This window comes from Glycine soja, chromosome 2, assembly GCF_004193775.1.
Source record: "Glycine soja cultivar W05 chromosome 2, ASM419377v2, whole genome shotgun sequence".
NCBI lineage: Eukaryota > Viridiplantae > Streptophyta > Magnoliopsida > Fabales > Fabaceae > Glycine > Glycine soja.
This window is the reverse complement of record NC_041003.1, coordinates 48,739,871-48,760,679: the sequence shown is the minus strand read 5'-3', so window position 1 is coordinate 48,760,679 and position 20,809 is coordinate 48,739,871. Positions and strand designations below refer to the sequence as shown.

General features: G+C 35.0%; 1 protein-coding gene, 1 non-coding gene and 2 pseudogenes across 2 annotated transcripts; 2 read left to right on the top strand and 2 right to left on the bottom strand.

The window, feature by feature from the left end:
* Positions 1-4,827: 4,827 nt before the first annotated feature.
* Positions 4,828-7,401, top strand: LOC114377007 (annotated as a pseudogene).
* A 5,686-nt stretch (positions 7,402-13,087) lies between these two features.
* Positions 13,088-14,589, bottom strand: LOC114401698 (annotated as a pseudogene).
* Positions 13,265-13,336, top strand: TRNAE-UUC. The gene has a single exon. It is a non-coding gene; the product is annotated as a tRNA-Glu (tRNA).
* Positions 14,590-16,381: 1,792 nt separating the features above from the next.
* Positions 16,382-20,453, bottom strand: LOC114377000 (anaphase-promoting complex subunit 5-like). Its single transcript, XM_028335361.1, has 9 exons — positions 20,299-20,453; positions 19,656-19,715; positions 19,454-19,521; positions 19,020-19,125; positions 18,785-18,926; positions 18,326-18,424; positions 17,765-18,029; positions 17,443-17,510; positions 16,382-16,778 (listed from the first exon to the last, which is right to left on the bottom strand). Exons 1-9 carry the CDS (start codon positions 20,451-20,453, stop codon positions 16,617-16,619), a joined length of 1,125 nt encoding a protein of 374 aa, XP_028191162.1. The 3' UTR covers positions 16,382-16,616.
* Between the last annotated feature and the right edge of the window lie 356 nt (positions 20,454-20,809).

The following is a 20,809-nucleotide window of genomic DNA, read 5'->3' as shown; positions in this document are numbered from 1 at the left end:
TTATTGAATAGTATGAAGTTGTGTTAAAAAGTAATTTTTGAAAAAAAAGGAAAAGAGTGAAACATACATTAAGAAAAACATCAAGAGATACAACTCAATTGATCCAATAAAGTGTGTTTAATTAATTGGATAGGATAAATGAGTTGTTATAAATTTTGATATTTTTTTCTATTCTTAAAAATAAATAAATAAAAGAGTTTTAATCCTCAGTCTCAAATGATGATGTTACATGGGATTTTCCTCTCTGCTTCATTGGCTTGTGATTGTGTCACAGATATTATTAGTCTTGCCTCACAAGGCTGCAACTAGGAAAAAGTCAAAGACATTGTGTGTTTGTTAGGGACCCAATGGTAAGAGTCTCTGGTGGCTGGTCAGAGTTTTGAACCAGTCGTCTTGCTATATTGAACGGAACACCGAGAAAGACACATCCACCTTTGTGACTTAAATAATGAAAAACAATTGCTAAAGAATTTGTTGAAGGGAGCCCCACTTACGAGCTGGAAAGTGTTTGAATTTGTATTTTAAAAGGATAGGTAATAATGTGCCAACTAGAAGCGAATTAGGGGAGGGGCCCAAAGGAAGAAAAAAAACCATTACTTAGCTAAGTTGTTTTTTTTTTTTTTACATATAAAACAATTGATATAAACTAAATTTTTTATGATTAAAAAAATACATAACTATATGAAGTACAAAGGTAATACATGAGAAAACCAATAAACTAGAGATTTGATTTAAATACACTAATAATATAAATGTTTTTACACTATATCCAATTATAAATTACTGATAAAATTATCTATTTTTATAATAGTAATTACTTTAAAAATTGTATTTATAGTAATTTCTAATAACCTAGTAAGGTTGACCTTATGATGGTCAGTTGGAATAAAATACATAAGATAGATAAAAATAATAATAATAAAACAGTAATTTTTAATTAATTTACAATACAAGTATTTTACATTGATAATATATAAAAATTAAGTTTATAAATTAGATAGATAAAATTATCATATATTTTAGAAAGACTAAAATTTTCTTTATGGAAATTTAATTTCACTTAAAGATTGGGGCCAGGTAACCATCGCCCCTGTCAGGTCACTCCCTCCACCCTGGCGCCAACAATATTCTAACAATTTAAAAAGTTAATAGTTTAATTAAGTATTGATTTTTACTAAATGACTTCTTTATTGTTTTTTTGTTAGTATTTTGTATTAAGTTATAGTTTTTGTTTTATTCTTTTAAAAATTGCAAGTTTATCATTCAATGCTTTTAAATATCATGATTTTTTTATTTGATTATTTAAAAATAATGAAATGAAAAATGTGATATTTAAAAGGTTCAAGGGAAAAATAAATAGAAAATTAATGAAAATTTATTGTTACCAAAGAATATATTTTATTGAGGGTAGATGTAGGAAAAGTTAAAGTAAGAGATATATAATAATAATTACAGTTTTTAAAGGGATTAAAATTTATTTAAAAATAAAATATTTCTAGTAACAATAAGTTTCTCTCAAAAAGATCCGTTGAAAGATAGGTAAAAATATAGTTTAATTTCAATATACTATTAACTTTTTTATATTATTATCAATTCGTGTAACATTAAATTATTAAAATCTTTATTATCACAACTTGAAAAAAATATTCTACAAATTTTTTAAAGAAATATTCTACAAATTTTATTTTATACAAGTTGTCTATCTAACATATCATGAGAGAGAGAGAGAGAGAATTTTAAAGGAAATATAGATGCACATGCAATAATTAATGTGATACGAAAGAAAGGAGAAAAAAAAGTAAAAGCAAGGAGTAGTAGATGGTGAGTGTCTAATTTTAGTTGTCTAGAAATTAGAATTGATAAAAATACGGAAAAAATATATATTTCTATGCGTGTGGCTGCACACCGAGGCAGTTGTCTCGTTGGAGCATGTGAATACGTGATTGTGCAAAATTTGATGCAAACTTACGTGCGTGCATAGAATCAACATCAAATTAGTGTCTGTTTTCCTTTTCCGGGGGTGGAAAGAGGTTAGTACTTGGTACTTTGAAAAGTGATAAACTCTTCCATTTATACATTCTTGCATGTTGTAATCTTTCTTCTACGTGATATTTGTTATAGTTCATGGAAAGCTGGAAGAAAGAAAATGAAGAAAAAGAAAAAATGAAAAAAAAGTAATTAATATTGGGATGATGTTCAAATGAGTAAAATCTATTTTTTACATAAGTATATTTAGTTTTATATAATTAACGCTAAACTATTATATAAGTTACAAAAGTAATTAATTAAAGTAACTAATGCTAGTAATACTAGTAATTAGTAATCTATATCTCTAATAATACTTTCTCCCTCCGAATACAGAAAAAAATATTTATGTTGTATAACTTCCAAGTTTTTTCATATATATCCGATCGATGTGCGCTAACATGACTTGTGTGAGTTTGAGTGTCAAAAAACTTAATGAAAGAAAAATATGCACGAAATCATTTCACTAGTGAATAGTGACACTTTCCGTGAAGAACTAAACAAAATAAACCTAACAGTACGACCATTGTCTTCTCTAATTTTTTACTTGTAACATGCATTGATATTAGTGGTTTGTCAAAACCTTTAGCCAAAACCATGTTCACACCCAACCCAATTACTTTCCACTTCATGTTGATTATTATTGTTGTAGATTACTTGTACTAATTGTAGTGTTGTATTTTTTATTTTTTTTGGTTAAATTTTGTAATGTTGTATTAATAGTACAGGCTAGATTATATATTTTTTTAACAATTTTTTCTATAAAAATACTACTAACATATATATATATATATATATATATATATATATATATATATATATATATATATATATATATATATATATATATCAATCTATTTTTTGACTATGATAAAAATATATTTGTCATGCCGAACCCTATTCGCTCTTTTCACTTATTGTGCATTTCTAGTACATATTTATTGTGATATAGGAGTAATAAATTTTAACAAACATGCTAAGTTCTCACACTTTGACAAACAGTAGAGTAGGTTTGTTCTTAATTCTCCAACTTCATCGAGAATCAAACATCTGCAACATGAATATTTAATAATGAATATCACCTGATCTCGTTTGTCAAAGCACGTTGTATCTTGCTTGGACTATGAAAATCGCCATTCTATTTAGGTATGTGTAGACAACACGATCAATGCCTGTCTTTTTTTTTTTTTTACTCTATCTTATTCTTATCACGTATTTAAATGAATCCGCTATTAACTGGCGTTTTGAACATATACATGGAAAATTTATCAACATATACATCAGCTTAGCAGCTTAACTGGAACAGAAGAACACATGACAACACAATATTTATCACCCTTCTCACCGTTTTTGACGAATTTTTCACAATTGTAATTTACCTCTACTATTCAATCAACTCTTTATGCCCTAAAGTTAGGGCAGTTATATTTAGTCAACAAACTAAAAAAAATATCATCTTTCCATTCATTTTCATCCTATAAATACGAGATAAATACTTGTTTGATTCCATTTCTTTCAATCATTAATTTGAATTGCCCAACTTTGACTATAGTTTCAATTAACTCTCGTATACGGCACATGACCCAGAGAATTGACGTCTTTGAACATCAAGACATCAACTTCAGTTATTAGAATGTCAGTACTCAAAACTATTTCAAGAAAACAGAAATCCAATATAGTATATATCAAGGTCAATAACTTATCCATGTACTTAGTTTGGTCAAGAAAATCAGCGGGGTTAAAATAGTCATTTACTTAATGATATATTTATTTTATTATTTGACAATTAACTTTAATTAAGAAAAACTATTCTATTGTGATTTATTTCTGATCAATCAAATCACTTTTATTTTCATCTTATTTCTCTTTTTTTTCTTTATCATCTGAGAATCAAACAAGCTCTAAGTGGCGGTGGTATTTTGAATGAAGAAAGGGAGGAAATTGTTGGTTAGCAGTGAGCAAACGATGTCGCATTCCTACACCCTCAAGTTCACCAGTACTTCCTCAAAGCCTACGGCGCCGACTACTTCTCTCGCATCTCCACCGCGCTAACCTACGCGCTACGCACCCTCTTGCCATTTTCCTCAAAGCTGCGTGGCGGTTTATGCTGCTCCATTTTCCAAGTTAGAGATTCCTGGACTTGATTATGTGGTGTTTGTTTGGGGTTCGATTACGGCGATGCGCCTCCCAAGGAGGTCATTGTTAGTAGGAAGTGTGCTGAGGTGCTCAGGTTAGTGAATAGTACTGATACCTTTTCCAATTGCCAAATTCTATGCTGTTTATGGTGACGAATTTGGTTGGTTACTTACTATTGTTGGTTTTGGCTTTAGGTGTAATGGCTTTGAGTGCTCATGTAGAGAAAGGAGATACAGTTGCTGTGGAGAAGCTGGGTGCTGATGGGGGATTGCTATGACGCGTGGCACTGTTCTCCAAGGATCAGAGACAGGTAGCAATTGTGTGTTTGTGTCTGGATTCTGTAGATATTTTGGTAGACTTGTCTTGGCACTCTATCCTAAATTGCATTGCCTGAAAAACGATAGGTGGATAATTGGATATAGTCACCCGGGAGATGAAATTTGATTTTCGAATAAACATGCTAACATTTTTTTTTATTAACAACAATAAGTGGATTCTTCTTTTTAGGAATCATGTGAAGGATGTTTTGTTTGTAATCAAAATGGCTCATTTAGGAGAAGGGTAAATGTGAAAAGAACCAGCGGTTGAAGATTCAAACGTTTGTTTCCTTCTATATATATACCATACCATGTTCAAACGTTGCGGTGCGCCCAGAAGAAAATCCAAATGGAAGAACACGATAATCACATATCACAAATACATGGGTCAGGTCGGGTCGAACCGCACCAGAACCCAGGTGCTACACAAGCCGTTGATCTGTATCCACGGCCACAAATGCAACCATGCAAACCAAAATAGGGAAGCTAGCGGTGAAGCCACTGCACTGAGTGGTGGAAGACAAGTTCATATCCCTGTTACGGACATGCGGAACCTGCGTGCGGCTTCACCAGATTCAAGCCCAGATAGTGACCCACGGATTCGAGGGAAACGATTACGTCACCCCGAGTTTCATCACAGCATGCGCGCGCCTTGGTGGAATTCGACAAAACGGCGCAACCAAACGGCGCCACGTGGAACGCCATGTTCCGAGGGTACGCCCAAGCCAAGTGCCACCTCGACGTCGTCGTTTTGTTCGCGCGAGTGCACCGCGCTGGCGCTTCCCTCAACTGCTTCACGTTCCCCATGGTAGTGAAGTCTTGTGCCACTGCGAACGCTGCGAAAGAAGGACGACAGGCTCATTGCGTTGTAGCCAAACGCGGCTTTAAGTCGAACACGTTTGTGGGTGCACGTTGATTCACATGTATTCATTGAGAGGGGGAGTGTTCGTTGCTGATGCTTACAAGGTGTTTGCTGAAATGCGCGACAAGAATGTGTTCGCTTGGACAGCTGTTGTTGCAGCACACGTGGCGTGCCACGACATGGTTTCCGCCCAGAGACTCTTCGACCTCGCGCCGCAGTGTGACGTGGTGCTGTGGAACGTGATCGTTTCGGGGTATATCGAGTTGGGGGACATGGTGGCTGCGAGGGAGCTGTTTGATAGAATGCCGGACTGCGACGTGATGTCATGGAACACCGTGTTGAGCGGTTACGCGAATAATGGCGAGGTTGAATTGTTCGTGAAGGTGTTCGAGGAAATGCCTGCGAGGAATGTTTATTCTTGGAATGGGTTGATTGGAGGGAGGAATGTTTATTCTTGGAATGGGTTGATTGGAGGGTACGTTCGGAATGGACTATTTAAGGAGGCTTTGGAGTGTTTTAAACGGATGTTGGTGTTGGTTGAAGGTGAAGGTAAAGAAGGTAGTGATGGTGTGGTTGTTCCTAATGATTACACCGTTGTGGCGGTTTTGTCCGCGTGTTCGAGATTGGGGGACCTTGAGATAGGTAAGTGGGTGCATGTTTATGCGGAGAGTATTGGGTATAAGGGGAACTTGTTTGTTGGAAATGCTTTGATTGACATGTATGCGAAATGTGGGGTTATAGAGAAAGCTCTTGATGTGTTTGATGGCTTGGATGTGAAGGATATAATAACTTGGAACACTATAATTAACAGCCTTGCCATGCATGGCCACGCGGCTGATGCTTTGAGTTTGTTTGAAGGGATGAAGAGGGCGGGAGAGAGGCCGGACGGTGTTACTTTTGTTGGGATTTTGTCGGCCTGCACACATATGGGGTTGGTGAGAAACGGGTTTTTGCATTTCCAATCAATGGTTGATGATTACTTGATTGTGCCTCAGATTGAGCATTATGGATGCATGGTGGATTTGTTGGGAAGAGCTGGTCTTATAAACCAGGCTGTGGATATCGTGAGGAAGATGCCTATGGAGCCAGATGTGGTTATTTGGGCAGCACTGCTTGGGGCCTGTAGATGTACAAGAATGTGGAAATGGCAGAGCTGGCACTTCAGCGGCTCATTGAACTTGAACCCAATAACCCCGGAAACTTTGTCATGCTCTCGAACATTTACAAGGATCTTGGAAGATCACAAGATGTTGCCCGGTTGAAGGTCGCGATGAGAGATACCGGGTTCAGGAAAGTGCCGGGATGTAGTGTTATTGGGTGCAATGATAGTGTGGTGGAGTTCTACTCCTTGGATGAGAGACATCCTGAGACAGATAGTATATATAGGGCATTGCAGGGATTGACTATTTTGTTAAGATCGCATGGATACGTTCCAAATCTTGTGGATGTTGCTCATGCAAACTGAATGAGGTGGGAGGCATTGTGAGTATAGTCATCAATTCTTTGTGATCTGGCTCACCATCCGAAAGACCCGATCAATTCCACAGGCCAAAATCAATTCTTTAAATTCTGGGTCTGTTTTGAAAATCAATTCTAAGGCCTTTGAAATAATGAAATGGCAAAATCAACAAGTCTTTTATCCTGCATCGGCTTTCGATCAGAATCAGTTATGGTATATATCAAATGTCAATTACTTAGTAGTTAAACTGGCAATGTGGCAACGGTCACTTCTCCATTCCCATGTCTCCATTATTAGCATTTGGCTTCACGAGTTCTCCTGAACTTGAGACTAGGGAACTGCATCGTTTTCCTATTTAACAGTCTTGCCATTTGCTATCGTTGGAAGAATGTATTAGTTACACAGTACTTGTTTTGATTCAGAAAAGAATACAAAGCTGTGAATTGATAGATTATACCGAATAAGATGCTGAACTAACTGCTCTGCAAATAAACATTTGCCTTTCACGGCATTATCTTTAAGAGTAGTTTCAAATGTCATTTTTTGTTTTTCTGCCGCTACGCAATTGATGACTAATAAACTCCTGATTCCTTGAGTAGCAATTGGTGCTTATTTTTTTTTTCTTTTTTACTGATGTTGTGATGAGATGAGTAACGTTTTCTGGTTTAAAATTTTACTGTTAATCTCTTGTACAAGAACTAGTAGCGTCCCAGATTGGCAACAGCATCTTGACATTCATCATTATCAATTAGCTGTTGTCTCGGCCTACATGACTTGAAATTGTCTACGTGAGGTTCTAAATGGGTATTCGATTGGATCATGTATCGTTGTTAACGGTAAGCAAAGGATGCCTCTAATAATAATATATGGCCAACAATATCTAAAATATAGGTATACATATAGAGAGTGGTGGTCGTTGTCTTCTTGCTAATTGTTATGCCATGGTGGGAGTTTGATTGCCCCATTTACTAGAATATCATGTTTCTTTGGGCATCTTAGTTTGGTGCAACGTATGTCTATATATGGATGTGATTTTCCAGCAATATATCCCACCTCATGACTTGTGTGGCTTCCTATTCTAATATAAAAGTTCTGTTTAATAACAACCATTAATAATGGTAGATAAGTTTATCGTGAATGTTTTTCTTTCTCCTATTTAGTGAAGATCTCACTGTCTTTCATGATTATATTTTAATGGGAATTATAACTTATTTCAAGTAAAATTGGGTTAAGTAACCTCATAAGATGATTGATGCAATTAAAAAAAATTATACTAACATTTTGAAGTACATTTTTAAATGCTCACATTATCTATTTTTAAAAAAATAAAGAAAATCAGTTTGAACCTTTTATTAATGCTTTTTTTTTAATTTTTGTTCTTAAAATATTTTAAAATTAATAAATTAATACTCATATATAATATTTAGATATGGATTTTTATTATTTAAATTTTTAATATATATTTTCTTGTATCATGTAATATATAGTTCTTTTATATCAATTAAATTTTGTACTTAACTTGTTTTTTTTATATATATTAATATATTATACGATACGAAAATATGTAAATAGTAAACTAAATGTTAAGAATAACTCTAGTTCCAAAATAAAAAAAATCCCATGACTAATCCTGTTTGTGCGAAGACACTATTACTAAAATACTTGCAATCAGCAACAATTCCTGCAAAATAACTTTTGTGATTTGTATTTGAACTATTCCTGTTATTCACAAGCTGAAGGCAATGAAATTCAAAAATCACATTGGTGAAACAAAATTCTGCTGCAAGCTGAATGGCTCATCTGAACTAGCATAGTGAATCTGCAGTTTTCGGTTCACAAACCATTCAGAATAAGGCTCAAACATATCTAAAACCAAGGTCACCAATCTTCTTTTGTTTAGTCATCAGTTTCCCCTAACTTAACCAATGAATTTTCTTCCTTTTGTGTCGCCTCCTCTCAGTGATTAATATGTGTTGCACTGTTGCTAAAAAATTTTAATAGCCACATCACATTTTTTAGAGGAATAGCCATATCACATTAAAAAGGAATATATATGATCAAATGGTTAGAATGATTTTTATCTTAATTATGCCATGAATATGGTTATATAAAACATCTAAAAAAGAGAAGAAAGCCAAGAAAACATCAATACAAACTATATATATTAGGTCCCGTTTGATAGAAAACATAAAAATGGTGAAGATGAAAATAGAATATAGATTTTTGAATTAAAGTAAAGTATGAAAGGTACGAGTCTCACATAATTTTTACTTAATTTCTTTTTTCACCCACCCTATTTTTCTCAAATCAAACAGACCATAAAGATAAGGCATAAGACTGAGGGAGGTGAAGAGCTCTGCTAAGGTTCTTGCTAAGAGTTCTAAGCAGGAAGAGGAAGACTCTTTTAACTGTAGTACCGAAAAGGTTAAAACTAAGAAAGGTTTGATTATGATGGATGAGGTTATTACTGAGGGAGACAAAGACAATATGTAGGGTTCCAAAGTCCTATTTGATACCTTGTTAGAGGCTGAAAAAGAGACTGTGGCAAACTTCCACTGCTCAGAAGTCAGAAGAGGATATGGAACACTCATAGGATAGATGTTACAAGGTTTATATGACAATAATAATGATGCTACAAAGCTAGAACTATGTCCAACAATTCCTATCTCGAAGGAAAAAATTGAAGAATGGTGTGACCCCTGGAAGAATGCTCATATTGTTGATGTGTTGGGAAGAAAGTTAGTTTTAATTATGATTGAACACAAGCTACACAAGGAACGGGCTAAAATGTGAACTTTACGCATTATTAATTGATATGTCACAAGACTACTGCCAAGTTCAGTTCTTGGTAAAGGAGGATTAGTGGCATGCCCTATTTGAAGGACCATGGATGATAATGGATCGTTATGTGTGGTCCAAAGTTGGGGACCTTAATTTCTTCTCAATGTTGGCAAATGAGGTGCAAAAAATAGATGTTTATATATATACATTCCAAGTCTTTCCATTGAATTAACTTTAATACACTCCAGAGGGAGGCGTTTTGCCAGAATCTGTAGTGTTGAAATTGACCTAGGAAGAAAGCTAGTATCGTGAATCCATGTCTTGGGTTAGATTCTCAAATTGAAATACGAAGGGCTTCACTCAATATGTTTTAATTATGGCAAGTACGCTCATAAACAATCACAACGAAGTGAAGCAACGTTAGGGATTGAGCAAACAAATTAAATGCCCCAACGCATAATCACCAACAGAAAGTTAACATGAAAGCTGTGAAAGGTGGAGAAAAGGAAAGTCATGCTGATGTTAGCCCTAAACAAATTAATTAGTCGTAAATTGTGGCTAATCAATTCGTTCGAGATAAGTTGAGATTATACAGTCCATGGATGATAGTTAAAAAGGGTAAAAATGTGTCTAAGACGCCAAGGGCCATACAAAAATCAATGTTGAAGTTTTTAAAGCCATTGATGTGAAAGTTCCTGATACGAACGTGCAAGCAAACAAACAAGTGTAGAAGCAGGAGGCACAACAGCAAAACAGGAGGTGCGGGTAGTAGGGAAGTCCAATAGCAAAGTCACAACACGCTTTAGGAAGATGGGTGATGTTAGCACTGATTGGCTTCTAGAAGATCCTTGGCTTGATCGTGGTCTGCTAGCAGGGGATACAACAACAACAACGTCTTATCCCACTAGGTGGGGTCGGCTACATGGATCAACTTCCGCCATAATGTTCTATCAAGTACCATACTTCTATCCAAACCATTAATTTTGAGATCCTTTTTTATAACCTCTCTTATAGTCTTTTTGGGTCTTCCTCTGCCTCGAATTGTTTGTCTTCTCTCCATCTGGTCTACTCTCCTCACTACAGAGTCTACCGATCTTCTCTCTACATGCCCAAACCACCTAAGTCTATTTTCCACCATCTTCTCTACAATAGGCGCTACTCCAACCCTCTCTCTAATAGCTTCGTTTCTAATTTTATCCTGTCGAGTCTTACCACACATCCACCGCAACATCCTCATCTCCGCTACACCTACTTTATTCTCATGTTGGCTCTTGACCGCCCAACATTCTGTTCCGTACAAAATCGCCGGTCTTACCGCAGTCCGATAAAACTTTCCCTTTAGCAGGGGATAACTTGATCAATTCTGTTATTGCAATATCCTCTTAGAATCAATTCTGTTATTAGAGTATTATATATAGTGATGTAAATAAAAGCAAGGATCAGGAATGAAAATAGCAGAGTTACCTTCCTTCTTTAGTTGTCTTCTTCCCCTTCCTTATTCTTCTTGCTGGAGGCCCTGGTTCCTCGAAAACCAGATCGCGTGACCCTAACAGTTCCTGACAAAAACATATCGAAATGGGGAACTAGATCCAAATTCAAAATTGAATCGAAAACAATATGTAACATTTTTTTTTGCAAATGATAGCTATAATAATTTTGTATTCATGGCAAATAATAGCCAGAATAATTCAACAATTAATTCACATATGGTGGGTAAAGTTTGAAACAGTCATAGAGGAGCATCCCCCAAATGCCACGTGGAAAGGATTACTTAGGTAACAGTTGGGTGTTAAAAAAATTATGATCCAAAGGTAACGACTAAAATGGGGCCACATTGAAATCAAAACAAAACGCGGTGGAAAACTATTGATGTCTTGCATGTGTGTGAGAAAGGAAAACGAGCAAGCTATTGGTGTATTGCATGCAACAAAATGGATCCGCGAAAGCCAAAAAAGTGGGAACAAGAAATTGGACCAAAATCTTATCACTCACGTGGTGTTTACCATGCAAAGACAAGGGCTTTCATTAAAGCAAGGAAACTCAAGAATGGTCATTAGGGTACTTCCAGCTTATCCCAAGAGAACTCATTTGTCGTAAGGCATGCAACCTCCTATTCCAGAGACACAAGGGTAGGCACATGACCTTAAGCCCTTAACAGTACTATATTATTCAGTCTTCCTTTATTGTTTAAAACCCTCTAGTAACCATTTTTTTCTCAATGAAGGTCCTTCATTGGAATTGTAATGGTACATGAGGTATAAAGCTTTTTAGTCTAAGGACAGGTGTTCTGAAGGAAAATATAATGTTGGCATTTTGTGTCTTCTTAAGACACATGCAATTGGTGAGAAGGCTAAGAAAACTATTCGAAGGAAAAACCTTGACAAGTCTTTTGTTGTTGACTGGCTCCTAGGGCTAAGTAGAAGGAATTTGGTGCCTCTAGGATTAGGAGGACATGGATATTCTTGTACTAGTAACTAATATGTGCATATGGGAGTAAACATCAAGTCTAGCTAGTACCGAGTTTCTTACCACAGTCTATGCCAATCCACACCTTATTTAAAGGATAACCTTATGAACGGCATATAAAATACTCCTTTTGTACTTTATATAAGAAATAAATAATCAATTTATTAACACCAATAAAAATAGTTAAACTAGTTAATTAATTTTAATTAATATCATAAATTTAAATTTTATATATTCCAAAAATACATTTTGAATTAATTGACTTTAAGTAGTAGTTATATTTCATGATGGTTACACCTAATTGTAGAGATATTTTTCACCAATAAATATGACTTATAATATTAATAGACCAATAAATACATCATGAGTAAGTGTCTCTTTAGTAGATCCATTTGACAAAATAAACGGCATAACTAGCAATTATTATATCTTAAAGCATAGTACTTATTTGTTTATATTTTTATTTTTTTTATGACAAATTTTAATCGTTAATATTATTAATTCTTGTTAACAAAAAGAATTCAAATCCATAACTTTTTCCCTTTCTTATATTTATTTCTTATATAAAAGACCAAAGATAATACTAAATTTGATTGAGTATTAGCTTGACTATAAATAATAATTTGTTATTATATATTAGCAAGATTAATTAAAACATTTTTGGATAGATAACATAAACAAATTGTTATTACGGTGATGTACTTTTGATATAAAAAAAAACTTAATTTAAATATACACTTATATTATTCTACAAAAATGTTTAACTGTTTCATTAATTAAATTCAACATGAACATTTTAAGTCTTCATTGTTAAATTAATTGTTTTTTTTTGAAACATTGTTAAATTAGTTAATTTAGGTGCTAATATGAAAACTAAATTGACATATCAGTACTATAAGTAAAGATATTATTTTTGGGTAAATTACAAAAATGTCTGATTAAAATTTTATATTTATGAGCGTATTTTCAAATCTAATCCTTTCTATTGGGTTGCAATATTAATATTCTCTAAAAGAAGCAGTAAAAATCTTAAAAGCGAATTCAAGTGACTAGGAGGTAAAATTATGCAGATAAATACAAAAATTTAGTCATGAACGATAAAATAATTTACCGTGAAAGAGGAAAAGATTATGAAAATACTGCTGCACTGTCATAGATTACTAGCTTATGAGACTTAACAAAATATGCATGATTTAGTTCACCTACAAGTCTCAAAAATCCGTTGTCGTCCAGCGGTTAGGATATCTGGCTTTCACCCAGGAGACCCGGGTTCGATTCCCGGCAACGGAACTTTTTTAAGCAGAGAGCTGAGATCACTGAGTTCTTTTAGCTTCCAAAGTCTTCTCATATTCTTCAAGTTGGGAAATATTGCCTTTCCCAAAACCCCCACATGCACCCTTCTGGTACGCCTTCCCTTCCTCATCCTCCACCATGCACCCAATCCTCTGAAGCAGAGTGCCCTGATCATCTCTGTGGTCAACACATCACCGGCACGCTTGTGAAGGTTGGCGTAATAGGTGGGAGTAGGCGAAGGCGTGAACTCAAATCCACCAAGGAAACTTCGCTTCCTCATCTCTCTCAGAGTGGTGAAAATGTCGTGAGTAACAAGCGCAAGATGCTGCACACCAGCACCTTCGTTGTGTTCCAAATAAGTCTCAATCTGGCTCTTCCGTTTCGTTCCGTAAACAGGCTCGTTCAGCGCCAGCAACACCGTCTCCGAGTTGTTCGCCAGAAACACCGAGTTCAACCCGCTCTCGCTCGTTCCCACGTCCTCCGCGGTGAACTCCGCGAACTCGTGGAATCCGCTGAAGCCTTTCAGGTACCTGACCGCCGGCGCCAGTTCGGGCACGTTCCCGACGGCGTGGTCCAGCCGCCGAATCCCGTAGTCCAGCTCCGGAAACGACCACGACGCGGCCTCGAATCCCGGCAGGAACCACCGCGACGGATCCGCCCGCGGCGCGGCGTCCTTGTGGCTTACGTAGCGGAGCACGACGTCGCCGTAGAGGCGTACCTCCGCGAAGCCGGTGCGGCCGTCGAGGAGAGCCGGTGGAGACGCCGGCTCGGCGCCGTTGGCGACGCTGGCGTTGAAGGCGGCTTCCGCGTCGGCTACCTCCAAAGCGATGGCACGGACGCCGAAGCCGTGCTTGGCGGCGAAGGCGAGGCAGGTGGCGGCGTCGAAGGTTGGAAGGGAGGCGGTGGAGGCGCCTCCGGTGGCAGCGGAGAAGAGGAAGGAGAGGTCACCGGAGCGGAGGAGGTAGGAGGCGTGGATTTGGTTTCCGGTGGAGAGATCGGATTTTGCCACAATAGGCATTCCAAGTCCCCAAGAGAATCGGCGGGAAGAGTTGGTAGCATCGGTGCACCAGAAGTCGATGTGGTGGAAGCGGTTAACTTGAAAGCGGTCCGATTTAGGGTTGGTTCGGACGAAGTTTGTGAAACCAACGAGCTTAAACCCGGTTTGGACATTGCTGGACTCTCTTCTCTCACGCTCCTCTTCCTGCATTATCTTTTTCCAAAATTACTACCACGTATCAACAAATTTAACTTTATAATCCTATGAGTTCACATTTGTTTTAATCATATAAGGACAAATGCTTCATTGCTATATCATCATATCTATTAAACTCTTTAGTATTATGCATAAAAAAAGAACACTTTAGCATTGCAAAATTGTAATTTTTTTAATATTAACAAATTAAGAAATATGAATTATATTTATATTTTTTTGAAGTATATTAATATATACAGATGTAATGAATTAGTATATATTCTCTTTATAGAAAGAGAGCCATTTTAAGGAAAAAAATAATAATAATGTGTTGATGTTCTTTTCAGCAAATAAAGATTCACTCCTACTAGTTAAAATTGTATTGTTTAGTTTTATTACTATTATTAGTAAGTACCAAATTTAGTAGTCAATTGATTCTTTAAATTTACATAATATTGCTGTCACTTTATTTCTAAAATTAAGAACTAAAATAAATCTCAACAATGTTTATTGGGATTCATTTGTGTGTTAAAAGAAAGGAAATACAGATTAGAAAATTTAAGAGAACAATTAAATGAAATAAGATTAGAAAAATTAAAAGGATTGTTGTGTAAAAAATATTATCAAAATACGTTATACTAAAATTTTAAACATTAATGCACCGTATAACGTTAAAATTTTGTCTTGAACTTGAAGCTACACATAGTTAAAATTATTGCATTCAGAAAAAAAATCGTTAAATATATTTTAACATTATAATTCCATATTCCCAAAGCAATACTGCAATCTAATTTATTTTTTTAAGTGATGCAATCTACAGTTGATAATGCATAATGAAGTGTATAAAGATATTGCAATCTAAGGGATATATTTTTTTTTACATATATTGCAATCTAACGTAATAAAAAGGAAACAGTGATTAAAAACAAAAAACAAAGTAATTTTATATTATTATTATTACATGAAACATAGTCCACATTTAAAAGAGTTGGCATAAATAATCTAATAAACAAATGACTCTCAGTTTTTCTCTAAAGGTACAAATTTGTAAACTGAAATGCTAATACTGTTCAAATCAATATAAAACTCCCATTAGAGATGCCTACTAAACTTTTCTTTGAAGGACAAATGGACAATACAGTCAAGATGAGATCCTTAAAAGTAAGTGACAATTGGTCGTATATTGTGGGTAACGTTCGTTGGAGAGCTTTACGAAATAATATTTTTTGTTTAATCAATCCATAACTCCAAGTTCCGTTTGAAAAAATTTAAATGATTTCTATGACAAATAAATAGAACCTTGTAATTTTTTATTTATAAATTACTAAGTAAATCTCTGTATGATCAATTGATCGTGATGGTAACCTGAATTCTGGGAACGAAACGAAAGACTTTCTGAAACTATCAAGACCATAGTTTAAAACTTTAAAATGTATAAAATTCTCGTAAAGTATGCAGATCTGTAGCTTACTTTAATCTGGCTTTCGTATAAAACGCAAACACTTTTGAGATTTCATATCAAGTCCCTAACTATTCGTTACAGCAAGGCACTTGCAGTAAAAAAAATAACAAGGCACTTAAAATTTAAAAATACAAGTAAAACAATTTAAATACTGAATTTAACAGTGAAATGTCTCTAGCGTACAGTAAAACAACTGAAAATTATTGAGAAGTGTTTGCAACTTAACATTATTGATCAGGATCGTTTCTCCCTTTAAAATAAATCATTAGATACTCTTAATTTCAAAGAAATATAAATTTAATTAACTATATTATGATTTCACTATTAATATTTTCATTCCATGTAGCGGGGATTTCAAAACAAGGGAATACATTTAAGAAAAAATGTCTAATCTTTTAAAATGAAAAATAATTTAATTGTCATTAGTGTGTCCATTACATGAACGGTTGTCCTCTATAAAGGGAAGAGAGAACAAAGTATCTCCAAGGTTTATGCCACTGTACATCTTGATGACTACAGCTATAAACAACTATTGAATGATAACTACAGAAGATCAGGGGTCACTATTGTACATAAATTTAATTTAATAAGCTTATGTAGATAAAATTGGGTATAACAAACAATCAAAATACACTAACAAGAGGATCATCCTCATCTTGAGGATTGCGGAGAGCCAAAATATGTTTCTGAAATGAAGCTGCGGCTTCTTCCCTTTCTTCTAATTGCCCTAGTTTGTCATATACCATGGCCATCAGATAGAAAGCTTCAGATGCCAGTTCATGAAACTGCAGGGCACAAGAAAATCAAATCTTAAATAAAAAGCAATAGAAAGAGATTTGGATGTTGAAGAGTTGTTTAAAATAGGATGGAACAGGAAAATAATGGGTTAAACAAGTCAATTTTACTATGAAATGTTTTTACTAGTTGACTAGTGAGCTTTCACCATCACAAAATATGAATCTTGCATGTATTAAGACCCCATAAAATTAATTTGATAAACATTTGTCTAGTATCTATATGCACGAATATAATGTATGCCTCTGCTTTTGGCTTGTACTGGTTTCTCATTGTAACAGTCATCCCTACTTCATTTTACGCTTTACGCATAAACAATATTCTAGTATCTATCACATGCATGCAATCATGTGTCCAAGTGAACTTTGACGGGAAGCAGAGATGCAGCAAAAAGGCTTACAAATGAAAAAGGACCAATGAAACCGCTTGGAAGCTTGTAATTCTGTAGTATATTGTGTAAAAGAAGTATTGTAAATTAGGGATATTATGAGTTGTATAATTATATGACCATTATCTACTGTATTTGCGGTTCTAATTATAAATAAGAGTCTCCACTGTGTAGTCAAGACACACGGATTCATTCACATGACCTCTCATTTTTCTCCCTCTCACAAGGGATTACACAAAAGATTAAAACGCAGAAAGTTTGCTTACCTCCAAAAGTTGGAGTTCTTCAGATGCTTGACTCAATGAATCTACCACGATCTCATAATTTTCAAAGACTGAAAAAGAAATTCAAATCAGTAAAGTAAGATTCAGTTAAAGCCCCAACACAGGGAGAGAAAAAGGATCAACACCCTCAGAAAACCATTGAGGAAAATCTAGTTTCCCCCTATTTGATTATTATCTTTTACAGAATCAGAAATTCGGCTATTGGTATTGAAATACTTGCAAAAACAGCATATGTTTAAATATTTCTAGATAGACAACAAATTTGAAGAGCAAAGTCTAACATCAACTATTTACAGTGACATACCATTGAAGTTTGAATCACACAGATAGCATTTTGCTTCAACAATATAGGCACGTGAGCGGAGTTCCAAACCACCATGACCAAGAATCATTGGGAAAACTCCATGGATAAGGTTTAGAGCCCTTGTTGCATGGCTTGATCCAAGAGAGAGCCACAACTCAGCTAGAGTAAGTGTAGCTGAAGCTTTTAGAAGGTCCAAGTTAAATGAGAGGCAAAATGAGAGGCTTGCTAAAGCATATGGAAGACCAAGATGGGCATTGCCTGATTTCTGGTAAAAGCAAATGAATGAAGGCTTTAAAAGTAAACAAACAGTAGAGAACACAACAATGTGAAAGCTAGGGTAGGGACAATGTAGTAGATTGCCAGTTATTTAGGATGAGACATAGATCAAGCATTAAAAAGAAAAGAAAAAAAAATGATTATGCAGATAAATCAGAATGAAATAAAAAAGAATGAGTCAAGATGGCTTCATCCATATTTTTTATTATCAGAACAAAAAAGTGTTTGATAGCTGATCCACACCACATGAAACTAACAAGTGTGTCAGACAATATGATAATTTACCTTGTGAATCTCAGCAAGTAAAAGAAGAACCGAAGCATTCTCAACTTGAAGATTGTATTTGTAGCACATACAGAAGAGGGAGTGTGCCACAGCAGCTGCCTAAAAGAATCATTTATATGAAAATTAAAAACAATCTATACAGATTTAAAACAGTCAATTTTTAATTGCTCAACTGTTAGTTAACATTAATTTTTTCACCTTTTTGTCTCCTTATGGGGCAAGGAAGCTAAGATCCCCACATACTGTACTTTAATACATAATACAAATCCTATGCTGTTGTCAAATGATACAGTACAAGGACACTTGTAAAACAGAATATATTTAAAGAGTACGATCCCATGTTTCCAACAAAAGAACAATAGTAACATATGAACTATAAATTCAAGAATCAAACTGTGAATAACGTGGTTGATTTTCTGTATATAGTTTAATATTTAGTACATAGAAGAATAAAAAAACCTCTCGGAATTGATTTGCAGCAAGCAATGTACGAGCATGGCGAAGGCTTGCTTCTGTCTTTAGTTCCATATCTACACCAGTTACTCTTGATGCCAAAACACCGAGTTCATCACACAGTTTCTGGGCTAGCTTTAATTGTCCACTACATGATGCTCAATTAAGTTAAGTGAGCTGACATCTCAAATGCTAACACAATTCAAGATTCTTAATACAACAAATGAACTAGGCCACTTACCGATGTAAAGCATGCTCATGAAGCAGCTGCAACTTTAGCAGTAAGATTTGCGATTTTGAGACAGATAGAAACTTCTCTTCTGCTATTTTAAGGGCAAAAAAGGCCTCTAGAAACAGAGAAAAAGGAAGATGTCAGAACAATAAGAAGGATAAAAGGTAAGAGAAGGAACTTGAATGGGTGATAGTGGACATTTCTATCCACTATCTACAATCATGATGAAGAAAAAGACAACTCTGTATTAACAAAAGGCAATTTGCACAGCAAATAATTGCCATTAAGTTGAATTTATCATATTATTTTTCATAAAAGGTTAACTTACAAACTGTTAGCAAAAGTACAAAAACAAGATAAAACAAATGCAAATGTGAAAACAATAACATACAATATTTACAAAAATGGTGGAATTCTATTCAATTTTATGCAACCAATCTGACCTTTGTATCCTTTAAATACTGCTAAATGTTGAATGAGCTTTACATATGCTAATGCTGCATCTGATGAGCTGGGGAAACCAAAAGATAATTCAACAAAAATTTAACAAAATGGTGGTGATACAGTAATTTTTCATAACAAACAAAGGTGATAATATCAACTTGGAATGTGATCTCTTTAATATGTTCAGCTCAGAAGCTCTACCTTGATGCATCAGCAAAGCAAGTTGCATGCACCAGTGCATTTATGCGAGACAGCGGTGAGCTAATAACAATTGGAAAAAAAATCAAAATTGTGAAATACATACAGCAAGCTTTCAAGATATTAAAAAAACACTAAAATTAGCATTATATGCATATGAAACACTTGTACTTATCCATACTTTATTATATATTTATTCCAAGTTTTGGCCCTATTAAAATTAGATTCTTCGATAACCAGAAAATAAGAAGGTAAGATGAATAGAGCTTCTCCCATAAAAATTAGCTTATCCGTGAGTTAAAATTATTAGCTTTTGGACTTTGGAGAAGCTAAATGGGAGAGCTTTTATAACTTTAGCCCATGCATAATAATTTAAACTCATGGGAAAAGTTTAATTCATTTTACTTTCTTAATTTCTTCTCCAACAAGTATTTACTGAGAACCCAGTAAGAGACAACAGACAAGGCGGGAAGCTAAGCATAAAAAAACGAGCACTGTTTAGCACAACCTGCTTGCGATACAAACTAAGCCAAAAATTTCTCCTTCCAGAGAGTGAAAAGTTCAAATTCAAATTCAAAATGGTAGAATTGATTGAAATGCAATTTCATTTATCCAGAATGAAAGAAAGACCTTGGTGAGGGCTAACAAGAACAAGCCAAGGCGATTGTGCTGTGCAACGGAAGAGAAAGGGAAGGGGACCGATATCTGAGCCGGCGGAGCGTAGATCTTAAGAAGTATGCAGAGTGATACTTTGTGCGGCGTGATTGCAAACGCGCCTGGCTGCTTCAATATCCCACCCATCAGTTATCTTCGCCTGCTTTCTGTTTGACAAAATGCTTAGCTGACTGTGTAACTTGAGTACGCTGATGTTCACTTCGATTCGATGCCTGATTAGCGAAGCGAAGGATGAAAATGCAGGACTTGGATCAGTATTGCTGTCAATGAATTTGAAACTGGAAGTGGGTGTTTGCCTAGGGTTTGGATTTTGTTTTGCACAATGAAAAAGCGCCAACTGAAAAATGCTACTCTGTATTTTAAAATTCAAAAGTACACATGATAAATTAAGAAAATAAAAACACAATGAATTATTAACTTGTGTTTTGAAACATCATCCTCTCTCTCTTATATAGTGTTTAAACTAATGAAATTATACAATT